Source organism: Diadema setosum, chromosome 22, assembly GCF_964275005.1.
Source record: "Diadema setosum chromosome 22, eeDiaSeto1, whole genome shotgun sequence".
Classification (NCBI taxonomy): Eukaryota; Metazoa; Echinodermata; class Echinoidea; order Diadematoida; family Diadematidae; genus Diadema; species Diadema setosum.
The window spans coordinates 29,930,466-29,950,726 of record NC_092706.1 but is presented as its reverse complement, the minus strand read 5'-3'; the positions used below and the strand labels follow the sequence as shown (position 1 = coordinate 29,950,726).

General features: G+C 36.5%; 1 protein-coding gene across 1 annotated transcript in view; it reads right to left on the bottom strand.

Annotated features, from left to right (window-relative positions):
• The window catches only part of LOC140245295 (protein Obscurin-like), a 131,160-nt gene that overhangs the window by 39,107 nt on the left and 71,792 nt on the right, over nucleotides 1–20,261 (bottom strand). Inside the window, 4 exon segments of the mRNA XM_072324879.1 lie at nucleotides 1,250–1,334; nucleotides 2,051–2,332; nucleotides 3,502–3,786; nucleotides 8,540–8,833. Coding sequence (XP_072180980.1) covers nucleotides 1,250–1,334; nucleotides 2,051–2,332; nucleotides 3,502–3,786; nucleotides 8,540–8,833 — 946 coding nt within the window.

Genomic DNA, 20,261 nt, shown 5'->3' with positions numbered 1-20,261 from the left:
CATCGCACATTGCATACAGCATCTACTAAACTCTGTAAACATCATAAATCAATAAGAATAAGTTATAAGGCCAGAAATAAAGACAAATATTAGTCAAAAAGTAACTTTGATCAATTGTGAAATAAAATGAAATTACACTAAATAATTCAAAATTAGAGTCCATTTGTTTAGCATCAGTGTCAACACTCTAAAAAGAGGAGGTGACAGGAGTGTTTGGCAGATACAGTGCACTGAAAAGTACTGATAATACAGTTTTTTTTTACCAAACAAGTATGTAGACTATGTCTTTGATACTGACATATACGTTTTTGGAGTCCCCATGAGATTTGTTATGAGTATGATATATCTGAAAGATATGGCTAAAAAAAAATCCTCTGAGTTGCACCCTCCCATTCTAGATGTCAATTATTAAGCTAGCAGTGACTGAAATGCATGCAATACTTGTCCTCTGCCACATCTTTATCTTGGCTTTCACTAGCTACAGTCAACAGAGGGCCCACTCCAATTACATGACTTGGAACATCCTTGACTGATACAACTACTTGCTGGTTTAGGTCACATCCTCTGCTAAAGTTCCTAGATCAATATAAATGTGAGAGATGTTCCTGCCCAAACCTCCTTTTGGTTCCTTTCTAGCAGATCATTATTATCATTACCATTGTTATTGTCTTTCTACAGAAATTCCATTCTTCAAAGAAATTAAAGAGAAATCCCTTGCAATTTCAGGTGGGATGGATTTCTAAGAGCAAGAGTCATCCTCATCATGCACAATAACTAGACATTGTCAAACTGGCATCCCCCTATTCAAAACCATCATACTGTAATTTCCCTAATTCACTTTGGTATCTTCAATAGCTGAGACAACCTGATAGGGCTCAAAAAAAAGTCAAACAAATCTTGAGGATGAGAGGGTGAGATGGGAACAAATTTCAGTTACAATCTATAGAGGGCTCACTTCATATTCTTGTAATCTGCATCATTGCCCCTCATTCCAGCTCTTTAAGCTTTGTGGCCTTCCCCTTTTTCCATATTAATATTTAATGACTAAAAGACTTGAAAACTATCCATTCAGGAATTTTGTACTGCTCATTATGAATTTCTCTTTTTTTCATGTGTTTTTATGCTATCTTTCATTTTATTTGCTTCAACATGTAGAAGAATGAAATGAAACCAATCTATCAATCAATTAGCTGTGCAACCTGCTGAGGATGATTAAGTGGAAAGCTGAATAAAGTCTGGGGGATATTACCTTCCCAGTTCGGTAAGGAGTTCATAGTCATCCTCGACTTTGATGTCTTTCTTGATGAACACTCTCCGATAGCCATCAGGGCCAGCTAAGGACAGAGAAACAACAAGCTCATTCAAGCTTTGCAACAGCATTTTTTTTTTCGAAGAATACTAAGTTAAAGTCACTTAAAAGAAACAAACAAAAAATGGCCATGATCATTCCTTTTCTCCATTGTGCCACTTAAGTGAGTTAGAGGGACAGTGTAGAGAGCTTGAAAGATATCTTTTATATAACAGCCAAGTTATACAGACATTCATGAAATAAATTAAAAAGGAAGTGACTATGTTATATAAGGGGTCACAATGCAGTCCATACAGTCACATGTAAATTGATTTGTTTGCTCTACGTAGTGTTCAAAATTTGATTCACTGAAAATAAACTGTTAGAAAATCAACCTTGAAGTGTGACAAAGTGATATCTTGCTTATGACCTTTCATACAGCAAAGACTCATATCTAGGTAACATCATTTTTATGACACCTAGCACGTCAAAATTGTAGTTCACATTACTTTCATCAGCATTAATATTTCTTCTGCGTCTAATAGCAATGCTTGGTTGAGTGCAGCGGTTTCCATGTGTGTTCAGCTCATAATTAGTAATTAGGATTGGGTGATGTGAATGCCTACAGCATCTTACTGACAAAATTATCAGTATGATACTTGTGATTGATTTGTCTAGACCTTGCAGATGCGATATTTGCCCAGCTATTTTACTAATACTTGAAGCATGTAGTATACATGTAACTATTCTTATAGTACTTACATGTGATGTAAACTTCACTGGCATGGGTTGCACTGCCTGCGATGTTGGTGGCCTCAACCGCATAAACGCCACAATCCTCCTTGTCAAAATTTGAGATCTCAAGGGCAAAGCCATCCTCTCCCTCATAGAAAAACTGGTATCGCTCGAAGTCATCAATTACCTTTCCATTCTTCGTCCAGATCACCTCTGGCTCAGGAATGCCATCGATGTTGCAGTTAAGGCGGATGGTCTGACCTATAGTGGCTTCCGTGTCGCGGAAAGCTTCCACAAAGTGAGGAGGTTCTATGGGTAGAAGTCATATCCAAACATATGAAGAGTTTTACCACAAAATGAACTACCTCCATGCTTTTTAATTTGAGATATTTGTGATTAAAGCTGCTAAAAAACAAACAAAATAATAAGAAAATATGGAATACTTCCAATCATAACTTCTAGAATATTCCTTGTTCTGTTACAAGTGAGGTATTACAGAAAAGGTTATATCTTGTTCTATCTGATGATGGACTTACTTTGAAATGTTTAAAAATGGTGCTTTGCCCATTTTGCAATGAATCTCTTCATATTATTCAACTTATTTTAGGATTGTGATGAATATTTCAGAAACTCTACATAATTATCAAAAGGGAAAAATATGAGATAGCTAGGAATATTATGTTTGGTCATATCTTCATGGGTATGACATTTTCATTTCCACTAGTCCTTAATGAAACAAGATGTATTATATGTTACAAGAATATACTATCATTTTGATGTTTGTATTACCAATGTATATTGTTTGGAAATGAAAATAAAACATGAATGAATGAATGACTCCACTATCCTGTAGAAAGGCACTTTGTAGATTGTGATTCTTCCATGACATTTGCAACAACTCCATACATACCAGGTACACCTATTAGTTGATAGGAGTGTGTGTGTGTGGGGGGGGGGGAGGGGATACTCTTTCAATAACCACACACGAGTCATGATTACACGGTATTCGTACTTCTACAAACTTATTTTCTTGTCCATTACATCTAGCATTCATTACATCATGAGAGGAACCAAGAACCAGAACTCGTTAGTTATTGATTTAGCCATGAGGAGAACTAGCTTTGTATTTCAACATATGACATCCTGTCCATGGAATATCAGATAGTGATGTACAATGTACCTTTTCATTTACGGCTGCTCTTTAAAAGAGTAACTCTTAATGTGATTTAAAGTGAAAATCTCTTGAAACGATTTTAATCCTATAAGGTGCTATTTCATACCAAACAGCATGTTTTTAATTATATCAAATAACGGTGTTATCTTATTCTTATTTCATGGAAAGATGTCTTCAAAACACTAATTCAATATAGCCCATATCTTTGCAGTTGATTCTAAAATATATTCACTTTGTAAATCTTGCTCGATAATGTTACATTTGACATAAGAAAACTGAAAATTTCTATTTTTGCTATCATTACCTGCTACATCAAGGTACAACCTGCAGCTTGTTTCACCATGTTCATTGGTGGCAATGCAGCGGTATTCCCCAATGTCGTTACTTGTGACCTTCTGCACTTCAAGAGTGCAGACTCCATTTGGCTGGGCGGAGATCTTGAAGACATCGTTGGTCTTGAGGATTTCTTCCTCTCTCATCCAAGTGACCTTTGGTTTAGGGTCACCGGTCACTGTGCAGGACAATGTGGCTTTGCCCTCCTTGACCGTGAACACCTCCTCTGTAGTGTTCACAAAGAGGGGCTTGTTTCCTGTTTGACAAGAGATAATGAACTTGAATTAGCACACTTTATACTAATTATCTACCGTACAGGATGAGAACATGGAGAATGCTTTCCTGCCATATGCACTGAAGTCACAAATTACTCACAGAATTTCTTAAATGGTTCAGGGGGTGTTTCCTATTAAGGTGTACTTGAAGTTACGAACGACTTAAGAATAACTGGTGATCAGTTCTGATGTGCTATACTTATCAGAATTTCAATAATTCAGCACAAGAACTGATCACTAGTCATTCTTAAGTCGTTTATAACTTTAAGAACAGCTTTATGAAACACCACCTGGGTTGGATTTAATCTTTAATACATCAGACTCAGACTCCTCCTCCATATAACCCCTGTTCTTTGTAAGAATTTATCAATCATATAGGATTTAAATGAAGTGTCAGGCTTCCAAAACAAACTAGAAGCTTATTCAATAAAGAGTTATCAATTTCATAATCACATTCACACTACTGGAGCTTCACAGTTAATCACTTTCAAATATGTCAGAGTTTGTATACATGAAATGTTGGAATAAAAGATTTACAATTCTGTCTAATTCTCTTTCTTTTTCAAATTCTGTTCATTTGTTTCTGTCGGAAGGGCATGAATGGCCGGGATTGAGGGATAATTAAACCTTAGAAATCAAATGCACATTACAGAGTCTTCACAATAGCAAACCAGTGATGTGGAACAGATACCCGACTCCTTTCCTTTTTCATTTTTTTTTTCTCTAAACATCACATATCATGAAAATCACCTGGGTGAAGTAAATGACAGCTATTCGGATATAAAATGATGATTTCTATTCACCAGATATGATCATATCTTCATATTACAGATATAAATGACAAGATTTTGGCTACAGGCTGTGACCAAAACCAATATGGAACCTCAAAAAGAGCCAAGGGTGAAATATTTGCATATGCATTGCACAAATGTATGATCAGTGAGGCATATGACACATTCAAATTGAAAAGCAATGGAAAATTGAATCATTCACCAAGTATATTATTATTGTTGAGAAAGGTACAAAGTTTTTTTATGAGAGCTGTAACAGAATCATAAAGTCATATCTCCGCTTAAAGTGGTTGTGAGGGGGGCCATAAGCTGATAGGCCAACATTCCCCACATCAGAACCAAACCTGATCTGGCAATTGTTTTATTTTTCCTTTTTTTTAAGTGAATCTTTTCAAGTATCAAGATTCTGAACACATTACTGTGCATCGTCATAATGCACCTCACACAAACCTTTTGAAATCAATTAGGAAAAAACATATTTCTCATCTGTATATAGTCATAAGATTCATTTTCCGCAATTATTTGGTCTACAGTAGATATGTATCAGTGCTCAGACCTACAACTCTAATTAGCTTGCTTTTATGTAGGCCCTAAAATACTTCTCCTACTGGGTAAGATTGTAGTCCAATACTACTGTAAACAGACAATTATGCTTGTTTCATATTGAAACAGTTGTACATTCAGATGAAGGTTTCACCTAATTTGAACTTTTCCACAATTTGCATGTACAGCTCAACAGAGCAAATAAAAAAGAAAATGTGATTTTCAATTACTTAAAGAATTTAGTTCTAAATTCTTCTTTCCATTTAAACAATTGATAACCTCAAGAAATTTCTCGCATTTGCAACTACATAAAGGTGACCTGCATTCATGAAAAACCTTCTTTTATATGAACATGACATTGCAGTCAGTATGGAACAAATTAAAAGGTAAGAATAAAGAGGAATAAAACACAAAAATAAAATCATGAGCTAAAAAAAATCCCTACATCATGCACATCTCAACAAATCACATCAATATTGGCATTCTATACCTTGAATGACTCTTTTCCCTCAAAGTGAAAAAGCATTCCATGCCTTATTTTCTCTTTAAATTCCTGGAACCCACAAGAAAACAAGCTTTTCTCTATTGCTACCCTCAAACTGACTACTTTTCTTTCTACATTAATCACCCAGAGTTCAAAATGAATGGTGCACAATTACTTGCTGAAAAGTTTTATTGAATTTGACATTATTATGGGTCCATGATATTCTACTTTCCTTATGAAGTTGTCTCAGAGTAAAATTGAGATCAATTGATTTAATCAAACAAGTTTCAAACAAGACAAAGCTTGTAAGTGATCCTTAAGAATATTTCAAATGCCTTAGAATGATTTAAGCAAAAGTTTTGTGAAAAAAAAATTTATTACCTTCTTTCAATAACATATAATCATTGATAATGATGTGTTATTGAATTAATAATCTTGGATCACAGGAATACACAGAGAGTTAAAAGGATAGTAACAGTACAAGAAGTGTAAAGGAAGAGAGAAATTGAGAATGAATCCCAAATTTGTAAGTACAGGATCAACATGCACAAGGACTGTACCGTTGACTAAATACAAACACAAACATCAATCTCACAGACACATTTTAACACAATCTTTTTTGAACAAGCTACATGCAAACAATAAAACAAACCAAAAAAAAGATGCACAACAAACATTAATGGAAAAAATGATGATGAGAAGAAGATACAAGAGATGAGCAGTGACTCAGAAAAGATGAGTATAAAGACAAGAAAGAAGAAAAAAAAAATTTAGAACAAATAGAAAATGGTTATAAATGAGAACAGAAGGAATGAGGAAAAAGTGGACTGGACAAGACAGTTTGAAAAAAATTCTTTCTGATTAGAGAACATGAATATTTCTACATATTGGGTTGTCACATCGAGTGGGGGGAATATGATTATTCTTCTTTGTTTGTTTGTTTATATTCTACACCTCCTGAGGGGTAAAGTAATAGCTTTGACAGTTTTTTTTAATTCAAAAGAAACATAAAGCAGAAATATAGTTGCTATGATCTCACTGCTCACAGGAAAACTTTATGAAATAAAGAAAAATAAAAACTCCAAGAAAAAAAAAAGAAGTAAAAGAGCTCAAGAAGTGAAAGAATGACAGAAGTGGAGTGAAATGCACATCACAACACAAGAAAAAAAATGGAATGAATTTCATGATGAATCTGACTTCTTGAAAACATTCCAGAGATGCAGCCATGTGCAACACGTGGCAAGCTTTTGCAAAATGAAAGGTAACCTTTTTCCGCCGAGTTGAGAGATTGTGAGGGAACATGTCTTCCTTTCTGGCCTACAGGGGTGGGATAGAGAGAAAGGGGGTCTTCAATTATTTAAAAAAGGCAAAATCATGCTCAATTTTGTTTGCCTATAGTACATGCAAGAAAATGTAAAAATCAAGGACAATGGGGAGATACGTTTACAGGTGTTTCAAAAAATGGTGACTTTTATGACAGGGGATCAAATACATGATCAAAATTAACAATTATTGACACACGTCCACAAAACAACATTAAAAACCAAGAACAATCTAGACAGACACAGCTAACTCCTTAATTCTTTAAAACATTTAATTTATGTACAAAAACAAATGCAGTAACCTGCCACATATTGTGAATACACAATATTGACTTCTATATCAACATGGTATTAACAACAGCTCTGTTTTATATTAGACTATTCAATGTTTAATGTATTCTTGCTGCCCTACTTCCATCCATTTGTGTAAAAAAAAAGGTTTGCTGGAGGCTAGATGTTTAAGGAATTAAATGTAAACTAGAACTGCATATTCAGCTACTGCCTGAAACCCTCTTTTCTTCTGGGGGTAGAAGACTACCATTGCAGCTGAAAAGAATTAAAACGGATATAATATCAAATTCCATAACATTACATTACTTCAGAATGCTTCACATTGATATTGGGAAAGAGAGCAGACAATATCAAAGGTTACATTCTTGACACAAAATCCGCATGAGCAAAAAGTACCTGCCAAAGTAGCCAAATCCCTTTATGGCTAAAGGTAGGGGAGTGGTGAGGAAGAAGATGTCGTAATGAATAGCTGGTTCTAAAACAAAGGGAAGATTGAGGGACCTAGCTAGACTCATGTCTAGATAAATTTACCAAATTATCATTGGGATTGATCAGAGTAACACAGATGCACAATTTTGTGAATTTAACATGAGCGAATCTCTTCTGAATAAAATTTATCCTCATCCATCACAAATGGCTGTCTAAAGTTTGAGGTACACAAGGGGAGAGAAGATATGGAATGATCATGAAAAGTGGTATTTCCTAAGAGAGCTAAACTGTGCATGAGAAGTATCCGCTAACTGAAAAAGGCGTTTGTCCCACATGGACCAGATAGACCAACCCGCACCTGTAACGAATGATTAAGGTAGGCCAAAGGAGGACATAAAATAGTGAGGGGTTTACATTAGCCGTAGCCCAGTGGCCCAGGGCCATTGAAAATGTCCAAAAAAGTTATCTCTTGGTGGCCCTTATGGGGCAGCTAAAATTCAAGATGAATTTTTTTTACCTCCTTTTATTTTGGCCCACTACATTCTTTTTCGGTGATCAAAATTTTCAAATTAAAATATCTCAGCAGTCCAAATGGGCTACCTGAGAAAAAAAAATAGTATTAAGCCCTGATATACCTGATCTGGGGGATGTTTCATAAAGCTGTTATTAAAGTTGTGAACGACTTATGAACGACTGGAACACGTTCTGATGTGCTGTACTTATCAGAATTTCAATAATACAGCACAAGAACTGATCACCAGTCGTTCTTAAGTTGAACGTAACTTTAAGAACATCTTTATGAAACACCCCCCAGATCTGATGTCCCCATACAAAAATCCTCACAAGAAGAGTTTGTCATGTACGATGGACTCACCGACATCCTTGAGGCGGATGAGGTCCGACTCCTCCCCGGGTTCGCTGATACCACTCTCACTCTCGGCCCGAACCCGAAACATGTAGGAACCCTCTGGATCCAACTCCTCAATGCAAAACTTAGTGTCCAGGATATCAGTAGCTAGGAGGGTCCACTGCTTGCTGTGGCTGTCCCGAGCCTCAAGGATGTAGGAGAGTTGGGAGGATGACTTCTTGACCGGAGCAGGGCTCCAAGACAGTGTGATCCCGTTCTGGTGGATGTCGGAGATACGAGGTTTGCTACCCAACCATCCACCTGTATCATGTGAGGGTCAAGAGAAGAGAAAAGTTGTTGATCAATTATTGCAGGAATATAATTACAAAACAAAACAAACCTAATGTGGTAAAGCTGCAAAAGGAGCTATGTGAATATTTCATGTGTGCTATGTCTGGTATCTTTTGCAGCATTGTACAATGAGAGTAGAAAACTATTCAATATATTTGAAATCTACCATCAGCTTCAACACAAGTTTAATAGTGCCATTGATAAATAAGTCCAGACGTTTGTTTGTGCATGTTGTTTGGGGTTTTTCTCACCTCAAGACAATGAAAAGGCATTTCTAGCACAAACCAGTTAGCTTCCAGAAAAAAATACATACAGTCATCACTTTGAAATATATGATAGCAAACACCCATAACATGCATGCCAGAACTCATTTTCATTTTATCATAATGACTGCCATGCATTACTGTTTCAAAATTACATTCTTAAGTTGGTAAATTGTCCTTGATCAATTTCATATAATGCATACATTACACTTTTTATGTGATTACTCACATTTTTTTCATTTCTTTTATTTTTCATTTTCATTTGTCCAAAGTGTGTGTGAAGTGTGGGATGGTGCGGCTTCCCTGACCCCTGTGATAACCTGCAGTTTTATTATGTCCCATGGGGTAAAGGGGGGGGGGGTGCATATGACATGGTGAAAAAGGATTGTCATCTGCAATGAATTAACGAGTCCCTTGAGTTATTACAATGGGCTTCCAATTAAGCCCTATCTTCATGATAAGGCTGGGTCGCTGTAGTCACAGACAAGAGGTCATCCCAGATTTACTGCACACTCTTCTTCCTACTGACAGACAGATCCTTTGCTTTCTGGCCCACTTCAAAAATAGCTTTAAAGGAATGAAACAGCTTCCACAAACAGCACAGGAAAAGGAAATAACTCTACAAGCATTCTTCTTGTGAGCAATCATCAACACAGATCTGATTGGATTGACAAGGATATGTCGAGTATTAAATACCATTTTCTTCCATATTTCCCTACACTAGCTCATAATTTGCTCAGAAAACCTTTCAATCCATGAAAAATTGTTCTCCTTAAGCGAAGGGTTTGAACTTGATCTGAGAGTTTACATGTCATGTAATGACACTTCTAATTTTAGCAGCAGCAGATCTATACATTCATTTGCTCATCCAATAATGCTTGATTCACTGTAGCAATCTAGCCTGTTAACAGCTGCACAGTTTGACCATAATTTATTCACACATTCCAAGTGCAAATGTAATTATTGCGTCCAACCTAATCATGGCCGGCAGAACCGTGGGGGCCGTGGGGGCTCGGGCCCCCACACTTTTTGTGCACCATACAAAGGAATACATAGAGGACCCTTTTTTTTTCTTTTTTTTCTCATTAGCTCATGAAACCCGGAAGTGGGCCCCCACACTTTTGAAAACGCTCTGCCGGCCCTCCTAATCACATTAGTACTTACACGCAGATACTTGGACGCAAACTTACAGCATATTGGTGTTGAACACAAATCATTTTGACCTTATCCTGCTCACTATGACAAGTTAGGTTCCCTTTCTACAGACTGAGAGCTATAAATGCCAATTGAAGCATGTCTGAATTATGTCAAAATGTGGTGCATTCATACTTTGAATTTTTTTTTTTTTTTTTTTTTTTTTTTTTTTAAAGATGGTTAGTCCCTAAAATATATCTTAAAATAAAATCTCCTGACTGGCTCTGAATAACATCAACCCATGATTTAATTGTCTGAACCATCAAGGGTACTTTAACTGAAGTTTATTTTGCATCAATTCGAAGCAATAAAACAATTCAATAAGAACATAACCATATAGAGCATACACCTTTTCTGCACTTAGTTAAATGACAATTGATGTTTGACATACAGTAGAAAAAATTATAGCACAGTTTGTAGATACAAAATATGACATGATAGAAAAAACAAACAAACACAAAAACACATTTGCCATCATAATTTTCACTTTTGATTAAGATATACAAACACAAATAAAAAACAAAAACAATAATGTGGATGAATTAACTTAATATATCAACTTTTCCATTCATCCTAAGCCATACAACTCAGTTATAAACATCCTTTGAAAGTCCTGTTTACCTTTGGGAGCAGTGATTTAAAAGATGTTCATGATATCACTTTTGAAACATATGTGTAGGTCTTTTGTATCACAAAATATCCTACTATATATATATATATATATATATATATATATATATATATATATATATATATATATAATTTTTTTTTTGTAACAATGAAGCCTAAAATATATGGAGATATCAGTATTTTTCATGATACAACATAACTGTTTAATCTGGAAACATATCAGTTTAATCTGGAAGCATTCTCATTATAACTATTGTTCACATTTTGTGTATTTTACAATACTTAATATCGATTATATGGATTCTAATTTTTACAGTGATTGTTTCTATCCCTAACTCACATTTTAGAACTATTTTAAAGCACTAACGACGGGTTTTTGTTTCATATTTGCAAATGGTAAATTATGCCTTTAAGGTCTACTGGCAAAGATTCATCACAAGACAAACACTAGCCTGCAGCTGTTCTCAGCAGTCATCAGAGAACTAACCACAAGGAATTCTTCTTGCAATACATCCTACTCCTCAACCTTCCTCCATCACCCCAATCAATAAACACCCTCCTCCCTCAACCAACATCCCTCCTAATTCCTCCTGTTTTTACTGGCCCCTACTACCACTCCCTTCCAACAAACCCTACTGAGATGTCATATCTATCCCCCATCTCCCCTTCCTGGCTTCCTTCTACAGTCCTATTCTTCAGCTCCCTCCTACTCTTTTTAGCTTAACCAATCCTTTCATATACGCAGAAAAAAAAAATGTTAATGTGTTCTTAAAAACTGTATCTATCTTACTCTCACATAATCTACAAATGTGCCTAGAAAATCAACTCCTTTGAAAGTTTGTTCCTAAGCCATCTTAACGGTCAACCTCCATGAAACAGATTCAAATTCAACCTACTTTGATCAAATCACATTTGAATTTAGAGTAACTTTTACCTCAACTTTAAATTCCCTGATCCACTATCCATACAGGTACAACAGTACTCCATATGTTATAACAAAAGTTAAATCAGTGTAAATATACAAAATTCACCTATGTCTGTTGTGACAGTCTAAATCAATTACACTAAATAACTCTTATTTTCAATTGGAAGTACTACATGTAAATATCACATGCATGTATTTGAAAACAAACAATAACATTTGATTGGTTAAATTCATTAGATCTGTGCCGAGTCAGCATAACAAGCACAAACAAGGAAAAGTAGAAATTACGCGGTGCGTAATATATGTCCCCGCCGGAAGTAGCATTTTGTAACAAAATGTGCAATATAGGTAAAAAATCAAGGTCAAAGGTGAAAGAAGTCAAAGGTCAAAATTCTGTGTAGAAGTTTTGAAGCCCTCACCTAGTGCCATCACATAAAGCAAATGGAATCGAAATTGGGTTAGAAATGGCGAAGGAGTAGCATTTTGTAGCCAATGTACAATATAGGTCAAAAATCAAGGTCAAAGGTCAAAGAATACAAAGGTCAAAATTCTGTGTAGAAGTTTGAAGCCCTCACCTAGTGCTATCACATAAAGCAATGCGGAATCGAAATCGGGTTAGAAATGGCGAAGGAGTAGCATTTTGTGGCAAAATGCACAATATAGGTCAAAAATCAAGGTCAAAGGTCAAAGAAGTCAAAGGTCAAAATTCTGTGTAGAAGTTTTGAAGCCCTCAACTAGTGCCATCATATAAAGCAAATGGAATCGAAATCGGGTTAGAAATGGTGAAGGAGTAGCATTTTGTAGCAAAATGTACAATACAGGTCAAAAATCAAGGTCAAAGGTCAAAGAAGTCAAAGGTCAAAATTCTGTGTAGAAGTTTTGAAGCCCTCACCTAGTGCCATCACATAAAGCAAACGGAATCGAAATCGGGTTAGAAATGGCGAAGGAGTAGCATTTTGTAGCAAAATGTATAATATAGGTCAAACGTCAAGGTCAAAGGTCACAACTGAAATTCTGTGTAGAAGTTTTAAAGCTCCCATGTAGTGCTATCATATAAAGCAAACAGAATCAAAATTGGCTCATAAATGACAGAGAAGTAGCAAATTGAACATTTTGATCACACACGGACGCACACACGGACGGACGGACGGACGGACGGACGGACGGACGCACGGACGCACGGACACACACACGTACGGAGCCCGTTTCATATAGTCCCCTGCTCAAACTCGTTCGGCGGGGACAATTACCAATTTGAGACAGAAACATAAACTGTCATCTTGTCTAGTGCATTGCCAGTTCAAGGATCAGTTACAGATTTAGTGATTTGAGGATTTGCATAGTTCTGCAATAGAAATAAACAACAGATAATCACAAAACCAGGTCTCAAATCAAAAAGAAATGTATATCATACCTCGCAATGGATGTTAAAATTGTCATCAGAAATCAATACCAAAACCATGAAGTGTGGTTTCTCAGACAAAATGGATTACAAGGTATTGTCAATCACTGCTTTAATAATCAGCATTCTAGTGAGGATCTGACTCCCTGGCCAGAAATATATCCTGGCTTTGACCCGTTGAGGACGAGTTCCGAGTATACTCTGGCAAGTGCTTACAGGAAAAGCATGCTGTAGCAAAATCAGCCCATCCTAAATGGGTTAATGTACTTGGGAATGAAGACTTTGCAGTGGCAGTGCATGGGTGTCATCACTTCTTTCTGGCTTATCAGCAGTCACCCTTGATCGCAACCCAGCATTACAAGACGTCAGCACTTTGCGATTTGCAAGGATCATTACCATTTTGTACGTCTTATGAAATTAATTTCATGGAGTGTATGATCTGTTAAGATCTACTGGAGATTGCACATGATGGCTGCTGGATGTAAACATGACTGACGTATGATCTACAAGCCTGCACGTCACTGGAGGTTATTGCCTTTGCCAAGGAGGTTAGGCGTTTTTGTCAGCATAGGTTTGTCTATTTGTTTGTTTGCCCGTTTGCAAAATAACTCAAAAAGTTGATTCGAATGAAATTTACAGGAAAATCTGATAATGACACAGGGAACAAATAACTGAATTTTGGTAATGATCTGGATCACTATGTGGATCCAGGAATTTCACATTTCATATACTTAATGCAAATAATTTTTTGCAGTATCTCAATTTTTGCAATTTTTATTTTCAAAATTAACAACTTACTAAAAATTTGCTGCTTGTAGCACATATGTAGTCAATTCATATGATTAATTTGAATATAGCATACAATGTAAATCGTATCTAAGGGTGGAAATTGCAAAATTTTCTCTTAAAAAGGAATTTACTTATTTTCATTTTTGTCAGTCTGTTTCTCAATCACAAATTCAATCACTATCTACTAATCTAGGTCCCACTTTTGTGGGCGTTGAGCTGAGCAGTTACATTCGATGAGAGCAGTAGGTCAGGTGTAAATCTTATATCAAGGGTCTGCTATGAGTGGAGCATCCAGAAGGTAAGTAGAGTTTACAATGTAAAGAGCAATTACCCGTTCAGGACAAGTCCCGAGTATACTTGAGCAGATGTCTATTGGAAATCTGTGCTGTAGCAAAATCAGTCTGTCCTCAACGGGTAAAGAAGTTTAACATAAGCAAAGTAATAATAGACCAGAGGGGTGTTTCATAAAGCTGTTCGTAAAGTTACGAACAACTTACGAGTGACTGGTGATGAGTTCTGATGTGCTATACTTATATACTTCAGCACAAGAACTGATCAACAGTCGCTCGTAAGTCGTTCGGAACTATACGAACATCTTTTTGAAACAAGGCCCTGGTGGTGTTACCTGCATACAGTCCTACCACTGTGTGATGGCACCTTGTGAAGAAATATCCTGGTATTACTACCCTCCCCTTCCCCCTTAAAATCCATAGAGAAACAGGATGTACATTAATAGTATGTTACAGTGTGAAGACTACTATGCCTTGGATTATCTATTCTATGTCATTTTGTGTCAGTTTGTCTCATTGATATCACTTTTAGTATGTGCACATTTTATTTGCTTGGGTAGAAATAATAATGACAATATCTGTCACTGTAGCTGCTGTTTCCACAGTGACATTTTTCTAAAGCATTATCTTCATTTATTTCTGGTCCCTTGTAAGAAACAAACATATACACCTGCGTATACCCGGCAAAATTGTATGTGACAGCTAATATTGCAACTGTTGTGCCTAGTTTGACTTTGCATTTTGGCTGTAGTAAGAATTACAAATCTGTATTCCAATGGCTTCTGTTTCCAAAACAAGAAATAGATTAACATTTTAAATGCAAGGGTGATTGAAAACAGGCTTTAGAGACTCAAATATACTGGCATTAGCTGTAGCAGCATCATTAATTTATACTTCTATTAGTTTAGACTGATAAGAATTTAGGGAATGAAAAGCAGGCACTGTATATATATATTTGCATTGAAACCCACACAGGAGGGAGTTAACCCTTTGAATGTCAAATTTTCTATCCATACCAAGAGATATCAACATTTCATCATGCACTCCAAGTATTCTTGCATATTGGCAGCCAAAGCTGGATGCGATTTGTCTTGCTTCCCAAACACACCCTCCTAACATTAACGACGAGGGGAGTGAATGAAGGCCTGCACGGCTGTACGCTTGATGTGTTACATCCTGCCGGCTTTGGTATGTCTCAATCACATCCTGGGATAGTCCTCCTACAGCCTCCCCTGTTTACTTACGTGATAACCTCAACTTGGCTCCCACAGCCATACCAAGACTGCAGTCTGGATGAGCTGACTCCCTTCAACTTCATGTTCTATTACCGATCCTTTGGTGCGTTCACATTGATGGTAAAATACTGTGGTATTCCATAATGTCAACACAAATACACTACTAAAATCACTGTGAAATGCATTGCAAAACGATGAGGCATTCAGGGTGGTAATTCAAACTTTGCAAGAAATGTGAGATTTGAGTGTGAATTGCACCACCATTATAGAGTGGTGTATTTCTGACATGACCTGACACACTTTATGCCTTTTCCCATTGGCATAATTATACAATGCTTTCCAGAAATAACATATTTCTTGAATGAGATTGGTACCAAAGGGATTACTGCAGTGCCTATTAAAGGTCCAGTTTACCTTTGGGAGCAGTGATTCCAAAATGTTTGAGATATCACATTTAATGCACACATGTAGGTCAGTTGTATCACAACACATCCTACCATGTAAACATTTCACAATACAGTCTAGAATATAAGGAGATTTATATGGATTCAAATTTTTACTTTCGTTGTTTCTATTCCCAACTCACATTTCAGAAGTATTTTGAAGCACTAAAGCCGGGTTTTTGTTTTATCTGCAAATGGTAAGTTATGCCTTTAAAATAGTATTTCATGGGTGCTAGCACATTACTTTGGTACAGTTGTATTTGATGCCATGGTCATAATGTAAATGCACCTTTGGATGGTGCTTTTTGATGGTCTAAACCCATCCACATAACACTATACCTCCTAGTATCTGTCCATCTCTGCCCATTTTCCTGTCTGTCTCCATATCAGCCTTCATATGTCTGCTTTCTGCCAAGTGCTATCTGCCTGTCTGTATCTACATTTTGTATTCATTCAGTCATGTACTTGTGTATTTATATTCTACTTTCCTGTTTTGATGGGCTTTTTCTACTCTTTTCAGCTTCAAGTTTGGTATTTTTTCTCTTTATTTTTTAACTCTTCATGTGCCATGGTGGAAACCCCCTTTGTGCCACGTTATTCTGAGACACTAATGGTTTCATGCTTTGAGAAAACAGTCTGTTTTTCAAGTCTATGTAACTTCTATAGATTTCTGTTGATCTGGACGAATTGTGAGTGAAGTTACAGAGAAAATGCCATGCTTTGCTTTGATGTATTATTGTATGACAAATCTATGATTCTATGATTGTTTTTCTTTCACATGACCAGTAGTTACATTACTGCAAAGGCATGACTTTTGCACACAAAACAATGACAAAAACTTAGAAATTACTCTCAAATCCTTTAGAGAACACCTCTTGATAATCAATCACTACATGAAATGCAAGCTATATGTTAGTGGAACGGAAATGCGAGAAACGCTTTCATTGTACCGCAGCATTTGGCCATTTATCGATCGGATTGGGCGGATTGGTGCGTTTGAGCAGAATATGCGAAGTTGGCACGCAGTCGACTGAGTCAGACGTGCGAACGTGGCACATAAAGAGTTAACCAATTGCATACTACTAACTAGAAATGTCGCTACGGCGACTGATGCCTCCGCCATAATGCATGATTCTCCCAATAGGTGTATAGTACAATGTCTTGACAATGTGTGATGACAGTTTCACATAAGTGGCAAAATATCGAAATAACAGGTTAATATGTCAGAAATATCTTGAATGTTCACTTTCCACGAACTGGGTTTGCTATAATTGTCTATTAAAGAGTGCAGGTACACATATTTGGGGAATTGAAAATTTTTACTTGACTTCTGACCGACCTTATTATAAGTTTATGCATTGAGTATAATTTTCAAGGTTTGAAGAAAGAGTGTAATTACAGTACAAAATATTTTTTTTTTAATTTAAACCTGACCTTTGACCCTTAACCTTTGACCTTTGACCTTCTGGCTGGAAATTTCCAAGAGAATCTCCATCAAGTAATACATGTACATATATCAAACACTTTTAAAACTAATAATGCAATCATTGCATATACTAGTATACATGTATGAGGGAAATACAGTAGTAACATTTTGAGGAGTTGACCTTGACCTTTGAACCCCTGACTATTGACCCATGACCCCTAAATTCCCTAGATAATCCCTGCCAGTCAGTACATGCATACGTACCATGTTCCATGAAGATACATTGAACCATTTGCGAGAAAAGTGATATTGCAACATTTTCACCTAACCTTTGACCTTTTGACCTTTGACCTTATGACATGAAACTCTCTCTGGAGAATCCTTACGCAGTAGTACATGTCTACACTAAGTTTCAAGAAAATAACTGCGGGCATTGCATAGATATGGGGGAAATAGCAACATTTTTAGCATTTGACCTTGACCTTTTGACCTTTGACCTCTTGTCAATGTCACTAGAATCTACTCAACTAATTGTCCCATCATACATCATCCTTGGACCAAGTTTGGTGAAAGCTGCTTCATCCAGTTTTGAGTTATCACATAAACAGATAAATTTTAGGATTTGACCTTGATCTTTGACCTTTGACCTCTGTCCAATTTCACTGAAAAACTAATCAAGTAATTGTCCCATCATACATCATCCTCCACCAAAGTCTGGTGAAATTTGCTCCATACAGTCTTGAGTTATCGCATAAACGGATACAATTTCATGATTTGACCTTGACCTTTGACCTTTGACCTTTACCCGATTTCACCCAAAATCTTATCAAATCGTTGCCCCATCATACTTCATACTTGGACCAAGTTTGGTAAAATTCCAGTAAATATTACTCAAGTTATCGCGTAAACAAAAGCGGACGGACGTACGGACGTACGTACGGACGGACGGACAACCCGAAAACATAATGCCTCCGGCACCACTTCGTGGCGGAGGCATAAAAATGTGGTGAATTTAGGATCATATAGGGGGTGGGTTAATCTGCCAACTGTCTGTACTTCACTATGAATCTTGTCTCTCTGCCATTATTCTCTTGGTAATTTCCAATGTGGCTCTCTTCATCAGGCTGACATGACATTTGCTCCTGCGACAATTGTTCCTGTTCTATTTTCTCCAAGGACTTAGGGTTAGGGTTGTGATAGGATTTTAGGTCTAGTTTGATGTGAGGATTGGGATTGGGGTTAGGTTTATGTTTGTTGGTAGAATGTATGTTTGGCTTACCAAGCTGATATTTCATAGGAGCAACTGTCGCAGGAGCAAATGTAATAGAACCCTTCATAAGAGCTGTGACTGCTAGAGCTACTTACTTTACAGTAAATGTTGAAACATTTACTGACCAAGCATCAAAGGTAAATAACACACTTGTGAAAGACACCTTCAAATCAGAGCCAAAGTGTTTCAGCATTCCCAAAGTGGGTTTAATTTTGATCTAACAAATATTGAAAGAAAGGAAGATGAGATAAACTTTTGTCACAAATTTCTGCTAAGAGCTTGATGCAAAAAGTAAATGATTTGAAATATCATTGACAATAGAATGGAATGTATTAACTACATATGAAGAGTTTGTTTGCAAAAACCGATAAGTCCATATTTGTCAAATGGAGATATTTGTGATTAAAGGTCAAGAAAAATAAAGAGAATAATAAGAAAATTTTTGCTTCTTTTGACCATAACTTCAAAAATATACCTTTATATGTAGTGACCAATATATCATTTAAAAGGTATTATTTTGTACTTTATGACAGAGACCGTACTTCAAAATCTTCAAAAATGGACTTATCGGTTTTTGCAAACAAACTCTTCATAACTCAGAACTGAACGGATGAAGGTACCATCTGTTCTCAAAAGTTGAAACCTCTTCTCCTACTACAAGCCTGCATGCACTATTCCAATTATACCAGCTCCATCCATCTCACAGCTATCTTATCTTTCACTACAGCATTAGCTACCAGCCCCGTCTAACGGGCCATGAGAGATATTGGTTTCATTGTCAATCATACAGGGTGCGATTAAAGCATAACATGTATGTCTCCTTCATGTCACATCCCCCACTAGGTTCGCTATGGAGCTTCTCTTCCCATCTCCTCATCTCATCTCCTTTCCCTCTCTCCATCTCTTTCTCCCCCTCCCCTCTTTCTCTCTCACTTTTTTTGTCTCTCTCATCTCTCCTCTCTTTCTCTTCTCTTTCTCTTGTTTTTTTCCTCCTCTCTCTCTCTCTCTGTCTTGTTTTCTCTTTGGTACTTTCTAGTCTCTCTCATCTAATCTGAACAGTCTGTAAAATCTCAGTCCCATTTTTTAATGAAAATTTAACATTCCATTAACTTGATACTTATATATGTTAAGGGTAGCAATTATTTCCCCAGCTTTCTGAAAGCGGTTAGTCAAGTGCTTTTTCATTATGCTAGAAAAGTGAATTCTTACTTTTATATTTTCTTTATATTGTTGTCCACACATACATCATATTCTCTAGTAGTCTCTTGTATGTGTGTATCATAAAAAGTGGTTCTAACACCAAAACTTTAATAATTCATAACTTTTGGCTCATTTTAATATATCCATTGATTTTGTAAGACTGCAATCATCACCAGCAGTCCTCTTTTTTTTGTTTTTTTGGTTGCATCAGTTGTCATGGTGTGTGAAATAATTTACTCATCCTCTGTGCTGTTTGTGGCAAAAATTCACTGTTGTATCAGACAATGTATCACAAACTGTAACAGTGGCCATGCAGTCTTCCCAGGTAATC